Source organism: Urocampus carinirostris, chromosome 17 (assembly GCF_059441175.1).
Source record: "Urocampus carinirostris isolate Australia breed hairy pipefish chromosome 17, RoL_Ucar_1.0, whole genome shotgun sequence".
In the NCBI taxonomy this organism is placed as follows: Eukaryota; Metazoa; Chordata; class Actinopteri; order Syngnathiformes; family Syngnathidae; genus Urocampus; species Urocampus carinirostris.
Window position 1 is genome coordinate 7,144,772 of NC_142365.1, and position 18,473 is coordinate 7,163,244.

At 39.7% G+C, this 18,473-nt stretch overlaps 2 protein-coding genes across 2 annotated transcripts; one reads left to right on the forward strand and one right to left on the reverse strand.

Annotated features, from left to right (window-relative positions):
* The first annotated feature begins 267 nt into the window (after positions 1-267).
* asl (argininosuccinate lyase) lies at positions 268-7,817 on the forward strand. The gene is made up of 15 exons (XM_088321397.1): positions 268-472; positions 1,643-1,726; positions 2,071-2,127; positions 2,191-2,288; positions 2,591-2,668; positions 2,749-2,826; positions 3,007-3,059; positions 3,765-3,827; positions 3,902-4,016; positions 4,892-4,976; positions 5,083-5,142; positions 6,908-6,991; positions 7,066-7,146; positions 7,223-7,329; positions 7,405-7,817. The coding sequence occupies exons 1-15, from the start codon at positions 302-304 to the stop codon at positions 7,553-7,555; spliced, it is 1,365 nt and encodes a 454-aa protein (XP_088177523.1). The 5' UTR covers positions 268-301; the 3' UTR covers positions 7,556-7,817.
* A 1,867-nt stretch (positions 7,818-9,684) lies between these two features.
* Positions 9,685-16,186, reverse strand: ca4c (carbonic anhydrase IV c). The gene is made up of 7 exons (XM_088321218.1): positions 16,129-16,186; positions 15,839-16,003; positions 15,577-15,722; positions 14,933-15,025; positions 14,806-14,872; positions 10,153-10,316; positions 9,685-10,090 (listed from the first exon to the last, which is right to left on the reverse strand). Exons 1-7 carry the CDS (start codon positions 16,184-16,186, stop codon positions 9,917-9,919), a joined length of 867 nt encoding a protein of 288 aa, XP_088177344.1. The 3' UTR covers positions 9,685-9,916.
* Between the last annotated feature and the right edge of the window lie 2,287 nt (positions 16,187-18,473).

The window sequence follows — 18,473 nt, forward strand, 5'->3', positions numbered from 1 at the left end:
GAGTCAAAACCCACGTCTTGCGGAGCAGAGATTTGTTGATGGACTGACAAAAGGTGATTTAGAGCACTAAGCTTAAGTAGAACGAAAGCCAATCTGTCAACGAGCCGCAGCCTGCGCCACACGGGCGGGGCCAATTGGACGCCATGGCAACCGTGACATTGCCTTCTCCTTGGCTTCAAACCATCTCAATCTTTTTTTCAGATGATTTGTCAGTTTGTGATGTGAGTTTGTTTTAACAAAGTGTTAAAAAAGGGAAATGCTGCCACTTGCGTTTCAGGGGTACAAGCTGTGGGGGGGTCGTATGGTGGGTCCCACCGACCCAGTGATGGAGCGCTTCAATGCGTCGGTGTCTTACGACCAGAGGATGTGGGACGCCGACCTTAGGGGCAGCAAAGCTTATGTCAAGGCCCTGCAACGGGCCGAGTTGGTCAGCACTGACGAGATGGAGCTCATCCTACGAGGACTGGACCAGGTATGTGGGCGCACTGGAACTCAATTGATTGAATTGCTGCGGTGTCACATTCCTGCACATTGTACTGAGGCCACAGGAACAAGAGATGGTGCGACCTTTTTTGCAAAGCTCATACAATCAAGCATTGGGAAAGGTCATATGGTCTGACAACAACAAAAAGACACACAAAGTGAGCCAAAACATGATTTGTTCATACAAGGGCTCTTTCACCAGTGTTTTTCAACTAGAGTGCTATGAGACCTTGTCTAGTGGAAATTGCCCGATTTTATCTTTCCAAAAAAACATGTTATTGTTCGGTATCTTGGTTTTCTTCCAGTGATCAGCTGATTAACTCACATTCATCCATATCGGTAGGTGGCAGCAGGTTACAGTCTATTCATATATTAAGTATCTGCTCATGAGGTTGTTCAAAGAAATTTATTTAACGACTTATTTTCTTTGATGAAGCTGTTTAGGTTTGCACTGACAAAACATTTAAAAAAAAAGTTAAAATCTTGATCATTATTTTCCAAATATAACATTTGTTTTTCTCATTTTGATATAAAAATAAACACAAAAAAAGTTAGAACATGGCAAAAACAACTTTGTTCCCCAAGAACGATCGGATTTGTTTATTTTAAGTATTATTTTGGTTATTTTTCTAGAAAAACAAGATCAAAGTATTGTAAAACTTGAATTATAGGCAAACGTTTTTCCGTTTTATTCCGACATTCTTTTCTCTTTTCTCTTTAAAGTCTTTATTAAATGTTTACCCCATAGGGCCATGTCTAATCTCATTGCAGACAATTTTTCACAACATTGTTTTTAATGACAATAAATAAAATTTCATTCAATAACCAAAATGTTAACCTGTAAAACCTCCTGAGCCGCAGTGACCACAAATGATTATTAAAAAAAAAACTTACACTGTCAATTACCCAACAGGATAATTTAAGCATAAAAACAAAGAAACATAAAACTTTTGCCGGGAATTGATCTTTAAGCATTTTCGATGGACAGCGTGCCTCGATATTTTTATTAATGAAAAAAATTTCCCCGCTTCAAAAAATGTCTAAAAACACTGACTTAGACAAATGGCAAAATAAATAAGTGCACACTGTCAGTTCAGATCCCAGATTGTAACCCAGACCCTGAGAGAAATTTATGACCAGATGCTACCTGTGGTTCTAGATCAGCAATGAGTGGAGCAAAGGGACGTTTGTGTTAAAAGACGGCGACGAAGACATCCACACTGCCAATGAACGCAGGTTGAAGGTCAGCCATCTTGTTTTTTCAGGTTGAATTGAGGTTGCTTGGTTAATGGATTATCTCTTATATTTACTCAGCTAGATAAATGAATACAAGCTCTATTCTATTATTACTCATTGAGGCAATCATTTTTCGTTTCTAGTTTGTCCTAGCTAGCTATTTTAGAGCAATTGGTTTATTTTAAAGGTATGTACTTCTTTTTCTTGAAAATTTCTTTAGTTTCTTATACTAACATGATCGTGTATCTATTTTGTGGTTGTACAGTTGATGTGTTATGCTTGGTGGTTCGGGCAACTCTGCCACACACATATAGTGAAAAATCACTTCATGTTATGTGCTTATGTTATCAGGAGTTGATTGGCTTGGCAGCAGGGAAACTGCACACCGGAAGGAGCAGGAATGACCAGGTGGGGGCGCGTATCCGTGCGTAAATTGCTGTTTGCCAGTGAAAATAACTTATTGTTACGCAGGTTGTGACCGACATGCGTCTGTGGCTCCGTGATTCCATTGCTACGCTGAGGGACGCCACCCTCCTCCTCATCTCCACTATGGTAGAGCGTGCCGCAGCGTAAGATGGCTTTTGGTGCCTTGGCAATTGGTGCCAATTTTCCAAATTGCACTGTATTACTAATTGAAGGGGGTCTTTTTAGTATTTTTCTAAAATAGTGTATTAGGTTTTTGTTACCATATTTGCTTTGATTCAGTGGATATTGTCATGCTACTTCATGTGTACATGCCTTAGCCACCAGGGGGATGCATAGACAGGCAGAGAGTTATACTGTATCAGTTACGGAGGTGGCCATAACACTTCCATAAGATGCAATAATAGGTAACGGTATAATTTGATATATCACTTATTCTTTTCTCTAGTGAGCTAAACATCCTGTTTCCTGGTTACACCCACATGCAGCGAGCTCAGCCAATCAGATGGAGCCACTGGATCTTGAGGTGGGCACAAAAATAGGCATTTCTGGGCTAAAGATCGCAAAAATGTTTCTGTTTTTATTTCTTTTTAAAAATATTGTTAGTCATGCAGTTGCTTTGCGGCGGGATGTGGAGCGTCTGCAGGAGATCCGTAAGCGCGTCAACGTCTTACCGTTGGGCAGGTATGTCCTCCCTCATTGGTCCACTTAACAAACGTTTTTTGTTGCAGATGTAAAACCTTCTTTTTAATACAAAAAGGCATTATTGGCAGATCCTTGGTTAAGATTCACCACAGCAGATAATCTCACAATAGTCAGCATACTGACCAACATCTTAACTGGATGTCTTCCTTTGGGTTTTAGCGGCGCCATCGCTGGATCGCCGTTTTCCATCGACAGGGAGCTTCTGAGGAAAGGTGCAAACTATAATTTTTCAAGGGGGGAATTTGATAGAAAATCTGTCCCGTAAATTCCAGACTATAGGTTAACTGCTACATTTCCACAATGATGTGCTCTCTAAACACAAAACACTGCGGTGATGTCTATAAACATCTATGACACCGTTTGAGAGAAATTCGTTTTTGCCAACATTATTCATATATTGTAATACATAACAAGAGCAAAATGAGAGGTTTGACAGTATGGTACTGCATTCTATACTGTATTTACAGCATACTCATGAACCCTATTTTTCACCCACAAAGCAAGTCCTCAATTTATACATTCGAGTTAAACAGCAGTTAACGTTATCTATCAAAAATGCTACGTTTCTCATTCAGTATTAGCGTCATAGTGAGGTTGGTGGAGTTACCTTTATTCCTCGAGGTGTGACGACAAGGCAATGCAATTTTGTCAGTTGCAGCAGTAACAACCTATGCCGACAGTGCAAAAAAACAGGTCTGGATTGCTATCTGGCACTATTCTCCTCAGTACGGTTGCCCCGGCGCTGTTGTCGAGAAATATAGGGCTCACATTTTACAAGACGCAGCCCTAATTCACGTTTTCTTTGCGCAATAGCAAATATGTGCTCGTATTGTAACCTGTGAGTTTTGACATTAACCTAGAGATGTAATGGAAATATTTATATCCATTGACCGAAGCCTGTACCGTCTCATTGCCAGAGTTGGGTTTCGACGAAGTCAGCTTGAACAGCATGGATGCCACTGCTCAACGAGACTTTGTAGGTCTGTCTGCCGACTGGCGCGTCATCCCGCTGCAGATCTGAACATCGGTTTTATTTTTCGTGTACTTGTCTCAGCTGAGTTCCTGTTCTGGGCATCGCTGTGTGCAACTCATTTGAGCAAGATGGCTGAGGACCTTCTGCTGTACAGCACTAAAGAGTTCTCCTTTGTCATGCTGGCTGACGCATACAGGTGACCCATTAGTGCAGTGTTACATAATCGAATGTATTCAATATGTAGATCCTCTTGATGCACTGGGTTAGGTATTACGTGTGTGCATGTGTGCACAGTGCTTGTAAAACAACAATGACACAGGTTTCCAACACATTCAGCAAACACATTGTGTTTGCCCACTTGCGTTTGTTTGCCTGAGTCAAGTTGCAAACAAATGCCATGCTACTCTATTTCCTCAGGGGATTTTGTTGGATTTATTTTGAGAAATGAGAGAAAAAAACTGCATATATTTTTTCCCCATTATGAAAAAAATGAGTTCAAACATAAAAGCAGACATCTCAGTTTTTGGTGTAATGACTAGAGCTGTTTTCTTTTATGCTTCCAGGTTTAAGTCATTGACATATATTTAGAGTTTTATTCAGTATAACTAAATGAATGCGTTTCATATCTGGAAATATAATTTGTTTTTTTGACTTTATTTAGCATTAAATCATCTTTTATCGTTTTTTTACTTACTTACTTATACTGAATATTATGTTTATATTTTTGAATCTATATAATTACAAGGGTCATTTCAACTGGTTGACACCAACATCATCCAAAAACCTGATAACGGAACCTTTAAATCCTGTAGAATGCTTCTTGGTTGGACATTCTTGTCAATCTTAAAAACCCATTTTTTAAATACGTGAAATAAAACCAATCCATGAGAAAGTGTTGTTCCCATTATAACATTATCTGTTAAAGGACCCATAACTGCCATGTGTTTATCAATCCCTGAAATGAGAAGAACTGGTGGATTTTTTTTGCAATTATCACCAGAATACTGTGTTCAAACTACATAATTGTGGACTATTGAATGCATTACCAAATAAGCAATTTGTTTTATGCAGCACAGGCAGCAGCTTGATGCCCCAAAAGAAGAATGCAGACAGTCTAGAGCTGATCAGGAGTAAAGCGGGAAGAATCTTTGGCCGAGTAAGACCTCACACTTTTTGGACATTATTTTTATTAGTTATTGCCTTTCAAGATGATATTGGTGTTCATTTGACGTTATGGTGTGTAACCAAGAATTTTGTTTCAGTGTGCAGGATTTATGATGACGCTGAAAGGCCTTCCCAGCTCCTACAACAAAGACCTTCAGGTAACAAATCCAGTGGCAATACACATTTAAACTGAGCTTCACTCTTGTTTATACTTCTTCATTCGCTATAACCACCTCTCCTGCACCACTGTGCTTTTCTTTATATCGCAACACCCTCTGTAGGAATTGACTTTGCATAACACATCATCAACACATATAACTGGTTCTTTCCCTCCCACAATAACTTCTAGCTAGTTGGTAATGCCGAGTGGGCATGGATAGATGGAAGCTAGGGCACTCCCGGGCTGACTGGGTGAAAAACGCAGGCGTGTGTAGAGTAGCCAAAAACTTTGTTCAAGTAAAGGTACAATTACGTCAAACCAATATTACTCAGGTAGAAGTAAAAAGTAGTCATCCAAGTAATTACTTGAGTAAAAGTAAGAAAGTACTAGGTGAAAAAAACTACTAAGTACTGAGTAACTGTAGCAATGTCTTACTTATTAATTTTTGTAAGGAACTATTCAATAAAATTATCGAATCATCAAAATCCATCTAATGAACAATAAATAGCATTTAATTCAACAATAGATTCATATAATCTAGGTAAACTCAATCACTTTAATAAACAATATAATTATATTAGTATAAATCAAATAAATAAATAAAGCACAAGTAGCCCATTTAAAGCCGAATCTTCTTTCTTTTTTAACAACAAGTTATCCCATGGGTTGGCACCCCAAAATGTTGAAAGAGCCATATTGGACCAAAAGAACAAAAAACAAATTTGTCAGGAGCTGCAAAAAATTAAAAGCCTTATATAAGCCTTATAATGAACACAACACATGCTGTATGTATCATTATTAACAATAATAGCCTAATATAAACACGAGTAAGTTGAATGCAGTGCATCCTGTGGAGAATTATGTGACTACTCTGTTGTATGATACCACCTCAAGTTTATTAATTAGTTACAGAATGTTTAATCGTGCTGATTAAATGAGAGAAGTACAATTAGATAGATAGATAGATAGATAGATACTTTATTCATCCCCTAAGGGAAATTCACAGTTAAGAAGAGATTGGAAAAAAACTACAATAAATGTGCATAATGTGCCCCTTGCCAGCAAAAAGAGTGCAATAAAACATGCATTTGTAAAAATGTGTGTTTGATTTCTGTCGAGTTAGTTTTCTGTTTATACCTGTGACGCTGATTCTCTATAAGGGCCGCACGGTGGCTCTCACTAGAGAGGGAAAAAAACAAGCGAAAGGACCCTGAGGAATCCGCGTACCTACGTGGAGCGGATTTAATTTACTTATTAACGGCTTCAATTTTGCATAATGTATCTGAGTAAAGGTATCGTGTCCTCCTCTCAAATCTGCTCAAGTAAAAGTAAAAAATATAGTGATTTAGGAAATACTCCCAGAAGAAAATGTCCCAAAACTTGCTCAAGTAAATGTAATGGAGTCTTGTTACTACCCACCTCTGGAAGCGGGGCTTGTGTTACTCACTCTTCTACTTTACTGTATGCTTTGCTGGGGATTCGGAGGATCTTACTTTTATTGTGAACTCGCTGTTATAGAGTAAGAGTTAAAATTGAAATTTTTAGATTGAGCCACTGTCTTTGACCTTATTGCCTGAGATAAGGGAGTCCCTCTGGTTAAGTTCAATGGTCCTTTTTTTATAAACTACTGCTCAAAGTGTACAAGCAGTCTTTTTCTTTGCAAATTAACTTGGTGTGTCTTCTACTTAGATGTATTTGGTGAGATTCGAAACTGCTGTTGGATTTTCTAAATTTGTCAATAAATTTTGTATCTTTGCCCCCAGGAGGATAAGGAAGCCATGTTCGACTGTTACGATACCATCCTGGCGGTCCTGCAGGTCACAACAGGGGTGGTCTCCACTCTGGAGGTCTGCAGTGATACCAAAGCTCTCCCTGACTTGCATGAGGGACATGTGTATATTTTTCGTCTTTCATTTGTTAGATCAATCCCGACGCCATGAAGGCGGCGCTTAGTCCTGACATGTTGGCAACCGATCTGGCTTATTACCTCGTGAGAAAAGGGGTGAGCGCAGGCCATGCATAAAGGAACCTCCCAGGGCATCGGTCATCGACGTGTGCTTGAATTTATTTATCTGCAGGTGGCCTTCAGAGACGCTCACGCTCTGGCAGGCAAGGTGGTCTTCATGGCAGAATCCAAAAAGGTCCTGCTGAACCAGTTAACCACAGAGGACTTGAGCACCATCAGGTGAATGCTGCACCCACATTCGCATACACATAAACAGGTGCAGTCAAGGTGATTGCATTGCTTTTGTGTGGTCAGCCCGCTATTTGGAGGGGACGTCCAGTCCGTGTGGAATTACGGGTCCAGCGTAGAGCAGTACAGCGCAGCTGGTGGGACGGCCGAGAGCAGCGTGATGGATCAGATACAACATCTGCGCGCGTGGGTGACTCACCAGAAAACGCAGACATAAACCGTGCATTTTATCAATCATCTTTACTGGACCAAATCATCAATTACAAATTCTCATTTGCGCCATTCTAGTTGGGGACACAGACATTTTTTCCGTTTGTTATCATTCTAGCAATGGATGTATAATTGAAAAAAGGAAAGCAGATTGATCAAATCTTCTGGCAAATGTGGGTGTAATTATTTGTATTATGTGCCCAATAAAATGTCTAAAAGCACACCATATGGAGATGTATCTGAATTAAAAATAACAAAGAATGTTGGAACATTTTTGAAAGTCCTTTTTTAACATGTATTCAGGGAATAGGAGTGGATGGTGCAATTGATGAGTGAGGCACTTTTGAATTTTGTCTGTTTTTTTAGCAGTCAGATAACATTTTATACCAAAGATTAAATTCAGCATGTGGTTCATTAGAATCCATTTTGAAAAATGATACTCTTGCACGTTGTAAAAATATTTTGGATTTCAAGTCCTACACCGCAAAAAAATGTCCAACTGGCTCATTATTTTGCAAAATTTAAACAATGTTTTCATTTTTTTAACATTTTTACATTTTTCCCTTACTTTCTGCTATAAGTGAGCTATAGCAGAATGATATTACATAAAGTAATCAAATGCCGGTGGCAATGTTTTTTTCTTATTTTAGATTTTTTTTTTCTTAATTCACAAAAAAATATATTTCTAAAATTAATTCTAGGGTAAAAAGAGTATTCCATTCTTACTAAAATATCTACCAAAAATTGTATTGTTCTACAAAAATATACAAAAAATAGGGTCAAAATATTAAAGACAAATAAAACTTAAAAGCTAAGCTATCTCAAGTGGAACAAAAGCATTTTACTTGAAAATACTTTTTTTTTGCCTTGTTACACGTTTTGCTTTTAAGCATTTATTTCACATGGATTGTTATAAGAAGTAAGATCGGTCCTAAAAAATTCGCCATGGCTTGCCGGTATTAAATCCCGACCCAGCCCGAGTCCGACCAGTTAACTTGTAGGACCGAGTTTAAAACCAACTAAAAATGTCATCATTTATTAGTATGACTTGGCAGATTGGTGATTAATGATAGGAAATTAAAGCCTGTCTTTTGTACCAAAATGTATGATAAACAACAATTTATAAACATTTACATCTTTAATATTTTTGTGTCTGCAGAGTATACTTTAACCAACAATTTTCCATCATTGGCGAATTTTATTTTAGAGTGGATGTTGTTGGGAATTAAATATCAAACTGTACCGTTTACCAAATTGTTCGAATTAGTTATCTGACTCCATTAACCAAACACAACTTACACCCAACAATTTATGCGCGCTCATTTCTTGAGGGAAAAGATGGACAATAAAGCCGAGATTTTCGCCCGGAGGCAGATTTAATTTAATTAACAATTTAACTAAGTGTAATCCATTGAAAACGGCAGAATTAGTGACGTTGGAGTCTCTGGGAAGCCCTCTTCTAAAGTCCTTTAGCTCTCTTCTTATTGGCCCACGTCTCCCCGCAAGATGGTGTGCTGGCTCCTCCAATGGGTATGCCAATGAAGCCCCCTGGGCTTCACCATCTCTGAGAGGAGTGTCGCAATGTCTGGAATACTCAAAACAACACCGAGCGTTTCTACGTCATCAGGGCCTTTCTGCGTCTGGATGTGCTGATTATCTTATCAGCCTTACGTCCCGTTCCCGCCGTTCCTGTAAACAACATTTTCCACCAGGGTGCCCTGACATCGTATCACAGCCCAGCCAGTAATTTTTTTTTTGCATTAAATGTAATTTGTATTCGATCGTATAAAATCCTTTATAGTCAAATGTATAAAATCCTTCAATGTGAACATTTTAAGGCAACCCGTCATTTTGGGCGGTTGAAATTGGTCTGCAAACCACATCAGGATTACGTCCTTAAGAATCTAGTGAGGCACTTAAGAGAGAGAGAGAGGCAGAGAGACAAGGAAGAATAATGACGGCCCATTCAATTTGTTTTTGTTTAGCATCCAAACATCGTTTTTTTCGTATACGTTTTTATAAACATATTTATCAGAAATAGTTAGCGGGAGAAAAGCCCGGTCCGACCTGAACATAAAGATTGACATTTTAGGCTGAAATTCAGGTCGGACTCGGGCCTGGGTTGAAGATCTTACCTCTAATTTTTATTCAATCCAGGAAATGATTATAAAATAATTTTGACCCTGAAGCACAAAAAAGACTACATTCCAACTACAAATTCATTTCTTCAGTTCTGTTCAAAAATCTTGAAATGCTGAATTTGTGTTCTGATCACCACACAGTCAAATCATAAGTAATGTTCGATTTTTTTTTTAGCCCTTAATTACCAAGCAGTAGTTTTCAAGTCAAATTTTGGAGTGTGATGGACTTATTGAACAAGCGCAGTGGCAGTTGTGAGCACAAGCCAGAAGGCGGCGGCAGTGTCGGTTTGAGCCGAGTTGGAACGGTACACCACGCGTCCATCCAGCGGCTGCGTGGGTCTGAAGATGTCCGTCATGGGCTGGCCCGTCCAGAACCGACACTGCTGCACCACCGCGTCCAGCTGAGGAGAGACCCGTCCGTCGGAACTGCACGTACGTACGCCACGCGGTGCCGAACACCTACCTGCCGACTGCTGATGGGCAGCGTTTTAAAAAACACTGTCCACGCTACCGCCTGCTCACATCCCGGCGTGGTCATAGATCCCACGTAGCGGTAGTAGCCGCGCAGTTCCTCGGAAGCCGGGACGAGGTCGCTCAGCCGGAAGTCGGACAGGACCGCCGTGGAGCCTGCAAATAACAAGGGTTCGTACGGTGGCTTGAAAATGCTTGAATTTTGATGTTGTGTTTTCAAGGATTGAAGAGTGCCTGAATTTTGCCTGAGGTGCTTGTAAATGCTCGAAATTGTTGCCGTGTTTTTCAACAAGCAGATATATAAAGGAAAACATTAGGACAGCAATGATTGGTGGCAAAAAAAGACGAGTAGAGATTGGACATACGATAATAAGGATTGGACAAGGTCCCTTTTCAAGGTTTCTTCATTTTCCTCATGTTGAGGTTTTTGAGTTTTTCCTTGCCCTCATGTAGGTTTTACATCAGGGGATGGTGTAATTATAGTCTGTAGTCTATGCAGCCCTTTGAGACTCCTTGTGATTAAGGGTGTCACAAATAAACATGACTTGACAAGGTGCCTTGAACAAGTCAATAAGCTTAAAAATGACGCTGACAAGGCTCTCTGGTGGCTTCACTTTGCATTTGCATTTCTTCTTAACTTGTGATTAATTGCAGATGGTATTGTCATATGAAGCGTCATCTTCCCCTACGGGTCACGCCCAAGAGGACAGGTGCTTGCTAAACTTAAACAGGGCACTATGAAATGTGTATAAATGCGAAAAATACGTATAAATTATGGACATTTATTATAGGCTATGCAAAAACTTGAGTGCTTCCCAGTGGTAAATTGTAATGAGAAAAACTTCCTGCAACTGTTAGCTCAGAATCACCTTAATTATCATTTTATTTCTAAATCTGGATTACGGTTGCACTACAGTTGGCTGAAAATATAGAATATAAAGACTCATGTATAGAAGAATTTTTTTTAAATGTGTTCATCTTGATATAAAGTATTTACCATCTGATATAGGAACTATACACAACCGAGATATTGCACTTCAAACTGTAGCAGTCAACGTGACAACTGAAAAACCTTCCATGGCACAAAGTTCTGGAATTAAGGTCAACTGTAAACAAGTAAACAGTACAATGTAAAACCTTTAACACCGCCAAAATAAATTAATAACTTCTGCAATAAAATACTTCTACTGCATAACTGTTTTAGAATTAAGTCAAGAGCATCTAAAGTCAAAACTGTACATAACTGGGATATTGCACTTGACCAGGTTATTGCACTTAGAACAGGGACGTTACACTTTAAAACTGCTATTTATTAGTCACACTCTAAGAATATTTCTCGCAAGATTAAAAATTCCAATTGTAAATCGCAGATATATTTGTGGCTTTGCAAAATACACGATACGTGAAATTGGAAAATTCACTTTGAAAGTTCTTGAAGAGTGAATAAAGGAATGAATGAATGAATGAAAACTTTATTTCGAACATTAAATAAAAACAGGACAAAAACAATGGTTTTACAACAAAAATAATGTTTAAATAACATGTTCGAAAAGGGGTAGTAAGAACCAGACGCTTATTTTCCCTACCCCTTCATCTTCCCTATTAATTACATTTTACAGATAGCTCCTCCTTTTGTGTCTAAATAAGACAAAATCCCACGGATATACATATTACATAGGTCAGATATCAATAATTATAATAATAACAATAGTCACATATTTTATACACTAATCATCGTAGTACCCATCTATTAACGTTATAATGCTACTAGGCACTAAATATCATTGTGACACCAATGATAATGACAATAGCAATAATAACTGTTATGATGTAATAATAGTAACAATAACAACAAGGTTAACTATAGTTGTAAACGCAGTATTCCCAATCTGGTTTTACTCATACCCCATTTTCTTCATCTCTGTATTCTGCCAGTAATGTTTTTTTTTTTAATTTGACCATGTGAATAGTTGGACATTGTTTGATCTCGTCTTAAATTGTTCCAAAGTTTGACTCCACACACAGACACACACATACTTTTCCTGGTAGTTCTCACCTTTAGGATTTAGAATTTACTACGGCCCCTTAGATTATAATTTCAAGAGTGCTTGAATTTGGCCGAGTACGAACTCTAAAATACCAAAGCAAGAATGGAGCATGTCAAAATTGACTTAAAGGTGCAAAATGGCCGAGTCAAAATGACCTACCCACTCTAAAAAATGTATGTAAAACCATATTGCTGTTGCAGTTTCATGAATTGAAAAACGTTAAATCAGTCCTCAAATTATGCAAATACACAAATTTGTACTCATCATTGAAATTCCAGCATATAATTATAGTTAATTGAATTACTAATATATTTTTTCATATCCAAGGCGCAATTATACACTCCAACATCATACATTTTACGATATATAACTGTAGCTGCTAATGTGTATGGGACATTTCATTTGAACTCTTAATCATCAAATACATCTTAAGTACATCTTTGATATTATATGAAGAATATATACATGTACTGTAATGAATTATAGCTTTTGCCTGATTTGTTATTTGATGTCCCTGCTGTCGTAATGGATTTGACCGCTAGATGACACTAGGTTCCAACAAGTAGAAACCACCTTCCCTCTCTGCTTCTTAGAGGGAATAAATTGGAGGCTAACTAAGCACCACTGTAGCATAGACTGCTTGGTAACTTCTGACATGGTTTAGAAATTGTCAGTTGTCAGACTGGCCTCCCTTAATGTCAATCAGGTGACATATTTGTCTATATGTCTATATATCTATTACATGTCAGCCTATCACATTTATAGTAGAGAGATCATAAAATGATGTTTATTTTGTTATTTCTATGCGACCTCTCCACACTGTCGACTGTTGTGATCGACTGGTAGATCGCAGTCGACGTATTGGGCATCCATGACTTAAATGTATTCCCAAACAGAGTGTTTCGATTCAATTAGGCACAGAATGTAGTGTTCCTCCCCACAATAATACTAATATGTTGTAAATATATTGCAAAAATATTGCTCGTGCACTTGATAAACTGAGTCTCAAAATCAACCCATCTTGCTTGTTTCTTCTTGTGACATCAATGAAAGAACTCAACACTTTAAAAGCGGCGAAAATCTGTTGTGTTAATCTTCTAACACACAGGTGTCAAACAGGCGGCCCGCAAGACAACACTCAGAGAAGCGCAAGAGAAAAACAAGCTGCAGGTTGAAATATGTCAACTTGATGTTGCCAAAGCCAGGTGCCTCTCACAAAGTCACTGTACTTGTATTTCTTTCTCTCTCTCTCTCTCTCTCTTTTCCACCCTTTTTCTCCCACTCTGTCTCTTTCACTCTCTGTGTCTCTCTTTTTCTCTTCCTTTGTTCCTCTTTGTCTCTTTCTCTCTGTGTCTTTTTACTTATTTTGCTCTAACTTCCTTTTTTCCTTTTCTCTTTTCTCTTTCTCTCTTCCTACCCTTCGCGCTTTCTTTTCTCTTTTCTCTCCTTCTGTCTTTCTGTCTATTTCTCTTTAGATTTCTTTCTTTCTCTCCCTTTCTTTTTCCTTTCTCTCTCACGACTTTTTATTTTTTGTTTCTCACGCTCTCTCCCTCTCTCTCATAGTATTTCTTTGTCCCGCCCTCTCTCCTTTTCCCTCCCTCTTTCTCTTTTATTTATCTCTCTTTTTCTTTCTCTTTAATATACTAGTCTGGCCCCCGACAGAATGTGTGTTCTATCATGTGGCCCCCGAGTTAAACCGAGTTTGACACCCCTGCTCTAACACAACCTGTCCAACACAACATGTGAGGTAGCTTGGAAATAGACTGCTATTGTAGTGAACAGCTATTGCATTCTGCATGGAGATATTGGAATTTTGCTTACCCTGTCCCAGGGGGCCTGGTGACTGTTTTGTCGGAGTTGTGTGCTTCGGCTTCCGAAAGCTGTATGGAGTAAGTTTATCTGCTGCCGTTACGCCGTGCGTTCCTTTCTCGGCTTAGCCTCCTTTTAGGTAGGCGATTGTGGCTTTTTGTTTGTTTTCGCCGCGTGTGTCGTGGTTGGTATAATTTTGTCTGGCTATCTCCCCGTTAGCGTCGGGACTACCGAGGGCTTTCCTGTTTTGTTTGCTCCCGGTTGGCGCTCACTGGCTGCCCATCTTGAGTTGTTTGGCTGGTTAGCCTGGCATTAGTGGCGCTTTTGCCGTAATCCTTGGTTTGTTTATTCCCAGCTGGTCTTGCATCTGCTGCCGATTTTTGTTTTGTGCCGGTTAGCTTGACTACTCACAGCGTATTTTTTGGTCAGCCAGCTTTGCGCTTTTCTGCTGTGGCCGCCTTTCTTTGATCGGTCCCGGTTAGTCCCCCGTGTGTGGTTAGTCCCCCGTGTGTGTGTGTTTTTTTTTCTTTTATCAGTTAGCCTCATTTTGGCTGCTCGCACTAAAAATAAAATGGCGACTGGCTTGTTAAGGTGCCGGTGTTCCTCCAATGACGTCAAAGCTCAGTATGACAAAGACATGCTGTCTTCAAAATGCATTATCTCGGAAAATGAGTACTGTATACCGATGAAAGAAAATATACATATTTTTTGAAATGCAAAAACCAAGTACTATTTCCTCACATTTTGCATGTTTGAGAATGTGGGAATACCTTTATAATTGGACTTACCATTGTTCGGAACTTGTCCCAGAGCTGCTATGACTGTATCCAGGTGGGGATGATCATCAGCGGCTTCCTGTGAGTAGAACTCCATATCAGTTCTTTGCGTCTCTAACAACGTCACGGCGTGTGTTACCTCAAACAAGAAGGCTAGCAGGGCAATTCCTGCCATGTCGTGTTCAGCTTCTGTCAGAGATCCATACGGCTCCTTAATGTGCACAATGTGAAGCTGGTGGAAGGTACAAAGCTTTCTCATTTTGCGGAATATAGATGACATAGAGGTTTTTTATGAATGTGATGTTGTAGATCAGGTGTGGGTTCAAAAATTTACTTGAAGGGCCGGACCAGGAAGCAAAAATTGATTGATTTGATACAGTCTCGAATCAGATACTTTGGTATTATATGAAGAAAAAAAGACCCATCCAATATTTCTCATGCAGGCTGTATTTGCCCAAGACACACCACAGGAAATGGTGCCCCTATGACTCTAGAGGTTAAGGGATTCAACAGTTATGTATGAATATCCCCGCAGACGTCAAACATGTGAGACACAATCGTGGAGGAAACCAAATGTATTCAACATTTTATATTGTGCTATATATTGCCGTTCCATGTATTCCGTTACTCCCCAAGCCTGCACAAAATTAAGTAATTTTATTCATATTTACTTTCTTTTGTCTTTTATTAGCATATTTGGTATTGGAGTAATCCAAAAGTAATTGAAAGTAATCAAGTTAAAGTAACCCTACCCAACCCTGTATGTATAAGTGCACTGTTAACCTCCATAGGGAATCTCTCTCCATCGATGGTGTGTTCCGATCCCGGGGTTCCGCTGGCACCCCAGTGAAAGTGGAACTGGGCGGCCCGGTAGTGACCCGGCAGAGCGCCTCCGGTCAGACGCACCGACTGGGGCAGGTGGAAGTGAGCTGAGTAAATATGTTTGAGGAGGAAAATCAGCCGGGATTCCCAATGCCTGTACATCCTCCATCAGGTGATTAGAGTGCATCCCGTTCACTTATACAATCCTATGAATAAATCTTACCAGAATGCCCTTTGTTCTCCACCGTGATGTTGATCTGTTCGCTGTGACCTAAGAACTCCAAAGGGGGCAGCTCCGTGTTGACGTGAGCTTTGCCACTCACGATGTTGATGGGCGACTGGCGCAGTCCACCGCAGCGAGGGAAGTCCGAAGACCACCCGTTCGGGTCTGAACGCAAACCCCAGATGAACAGGTCAGTTTTGGGCAGTATCGAGACACTTATTACTTATAGCCTCAAATTAAAACAAATTATTTGTCCCGGTTAGGTAAAGTACCAATCTCACTGTTCTTACCTCTGCAAGTGGCATCACAGGAGTACTGGTTCTCATAACACCAACCTCCTACACACATGCATCAAACATTAGCATCTAGTCAGGTTAATAACCAAGCTACGTTACAGAGAATCATCCAAAAGGCTAGGGGTTGTCAACACAAAATGGACTATTAAAAAAAAGCCTGGAGCCGCTAAATTTAAACACTTTATAGAGGCCTTATAATTTTACATATAGGTTGCTTGGTTGAATCCCTTAACCACTAGGGCCGTAGGGGCACCATTTCCTGTGGAGTGCCTTGGGCAAATACAGCCTAGTGGTGCCCATCCCTCTCCAGGCCAACATATTACCTATGTTTATTCTTGATGTTGACTACGTTTTGTGTTTTGTTACCCAATGCAACATCTAACGCAGCCTGGTCATCCTGGAAGGGGGATTCCCTTTTGTGTGGCCCCTTCTCAACAATTCTTATGTTCTTAATGCTGTTTTTGAGTTTTTCCTTGCCTACATGCCGGTTTCAGATCAGGGGACAGTGTAATTGCGGCCTGTGCAGTCCTTTGAGACATTTTTGATTAGGGCTATGTAGATGAATGTTACTTGTGTTATGAGGAAGGCAACACACACTGTATATATCTCTATTCATTGGAAAATGTTAAGATTGTTTGGGTCATGTTCGTCCTCCTACAGAAAGTATATATTTTTCCAATATAATAAATATTTTTGAAAAAACGCCAGGTAGCTACTAGACTGGGGAGTACCAAATGAGCGCTTGTGACAAAAAAATCTAATCAAATGCGAACAAATCGAAACTTGAGCTGTCCTCAGACAGAAAGCACAACGTGGGTCAATTGTGGAAACAATCTGTCTGCTCCTCCATCTTTTCACATTTGAATGAATGCTCATTGTCACCTTATTTCTCACCTAGTCCTTTATTCCCTCAAACACACCTGTGAGACTGAAATCATACACACATTTTAGAACAGGGCAACTATTGTTTCTTCGTGTGTGTGTTTGTGTAATGGCCTCCCAATGATAACCAGTATCGGTCAACAGTACAGAAAATATTTAATCACTTAAATCATATCTGGACCCCATACTTAAGACTTTTCAGGTATCACCAGGACAACACACTTGGCCTTGACTCTCAATGTGAAGGACATGATGGACCATCTCGTGCCTTGCCGAAGCTCCAAGAAAATATACTTAATTTATGAAAGAACATGTTTGAGGAAGGGCAACATCCAAAAAAATCCTCAGAATTCAGACAATAATCTCAAATTGATGTTTGCTTAGTTGCAGTAAATGCTTAGTTTTACTCTATTTTCTTGAAATTGCAATTTAAGTTGATCCACCAGAGATATCCTACCTGTACATGGAGAGAAGAGCGGTGCAAGGATAAGTGTCAAGAACAGAAGATCCATGATGGACTCAGTGAAGCACATACGGAGGGTTCTTGGTATAGCGATCACTTTTGAAGAACTGCCAGGCGTAGGAGGGGCTTGTCATCTCACCTCCACAAAGCAGGTATGCTCTCTTTTGTATTTTATCTTTAACAAAGGACATTTGTGGTCCAAAGACTTGTACTGTATAGGAAAGGCGAACAGTGCTGCTTATTTAACGAAGCGAGAATCGGGCATGAAAATGTGTAACGAGCACTCTCAATTTTTTCTTATAAATCGGTATAAAATTTTGTTTGACTGTTTCTCAGCGAGAACTCGGCGTTGAAAGTGACAAATGTTGTTGAATACATGCTATAATTTAAATCCTTTATTGACGACTATGAACACCAACATGGTTCATGGATCCCTTAACAGCATGGGTCATCGGGGCACCAATAAGGACGCAACTCTGGACAGCTTTCTCCACGGTTCCTGGCATGTTCTTGGCAAAGTTTGCTCCAGTCCATCCCTTAATGTTGTTGGGCCAGTTCTTTTTTGGTCTTCCTCTCCTCCTGCCTCCTTGTACTGTACCCTGGAGAAGGATCTTGGCCAGTCCTGATGATCTTGTGACGTGACCATACCACTGAAGTTTCCATCTGCACACAGTAGACAACAGTTCTTCGTAGGGTCCGAAGTTCCTCTGATGGTGTTGCGCTCAGTTTTGTTTGTCACAAGGGCTAAGTAGCTGATGCCTAGAAGTTTTCTGTCGCTTTGCATCTCCAAGGCCTGGATTTTCATTTCCAGTTTTGCTCTGAGAGTCCACGTCTCACAAGCGTAGAGGAAGATGGAAGTAACCAGCACTTGATGTTTGATTTCACTGCCATGTTCTTGTCCCGACAGATGGGTTTAAGATAAACACAATAACAACATAAAATTAAGAACTTATTTCATATGTTTCACATTCTGCTTTTTTGCATTTGTTGTCAC

What these genes read in the sequence shown, in the direction of transcription:
- asl (XM_088321397.1), top strand. Translation starts at nt 302, where the DNA reads ATGGTGGGTCCCACCGACCCAGTGATGGAGCGCTTCAATGCGTCGGTG. An exon ending in GGGTGGTCTCCACTCTGGAG is followed by an intron (nt 6,992 to 7,065) that starts GTCTGCAGTGAT and finishes TTCATTTGTTAG; the next exon opens with ATCAATCCCGACGCCATGAA. An exon ending in GAGGACTTGAGCACCATCAG is followed by an intron (nt 7,330 to 7,404) that starts GTGAATGCTGCA and finishes TTGTGTGGTCAG; the next exon opens with CCCGCTATTTGGAGGGGACG.
- ca4c (XM_088321218.1), bottom strand. Translation starts at nt 16,186, where the DNA reads ATGTGTGTAGGAGGTTGGTGTTATGAGAACCAGTACTCCTGTGATGCC. An exon ending in GGAGAACAAAGGGCATTCTG is followed by an intron (nt 15,723 to 15,838) that starts GTAAGATTTATT and finishes ATATTTACTCAG; the next exon opens with CTCACTTCCACCTGCCCCAG. An exon ending in TGCCCATCAGCAGTCGGCAG is followed by an intron (nt 10,091 to 10,152) that starts GTAGGTGTTCGG and finishes GTCTCTCCTCAG; the next exon opens with CTGGACGCGGTGGTGCAGCA.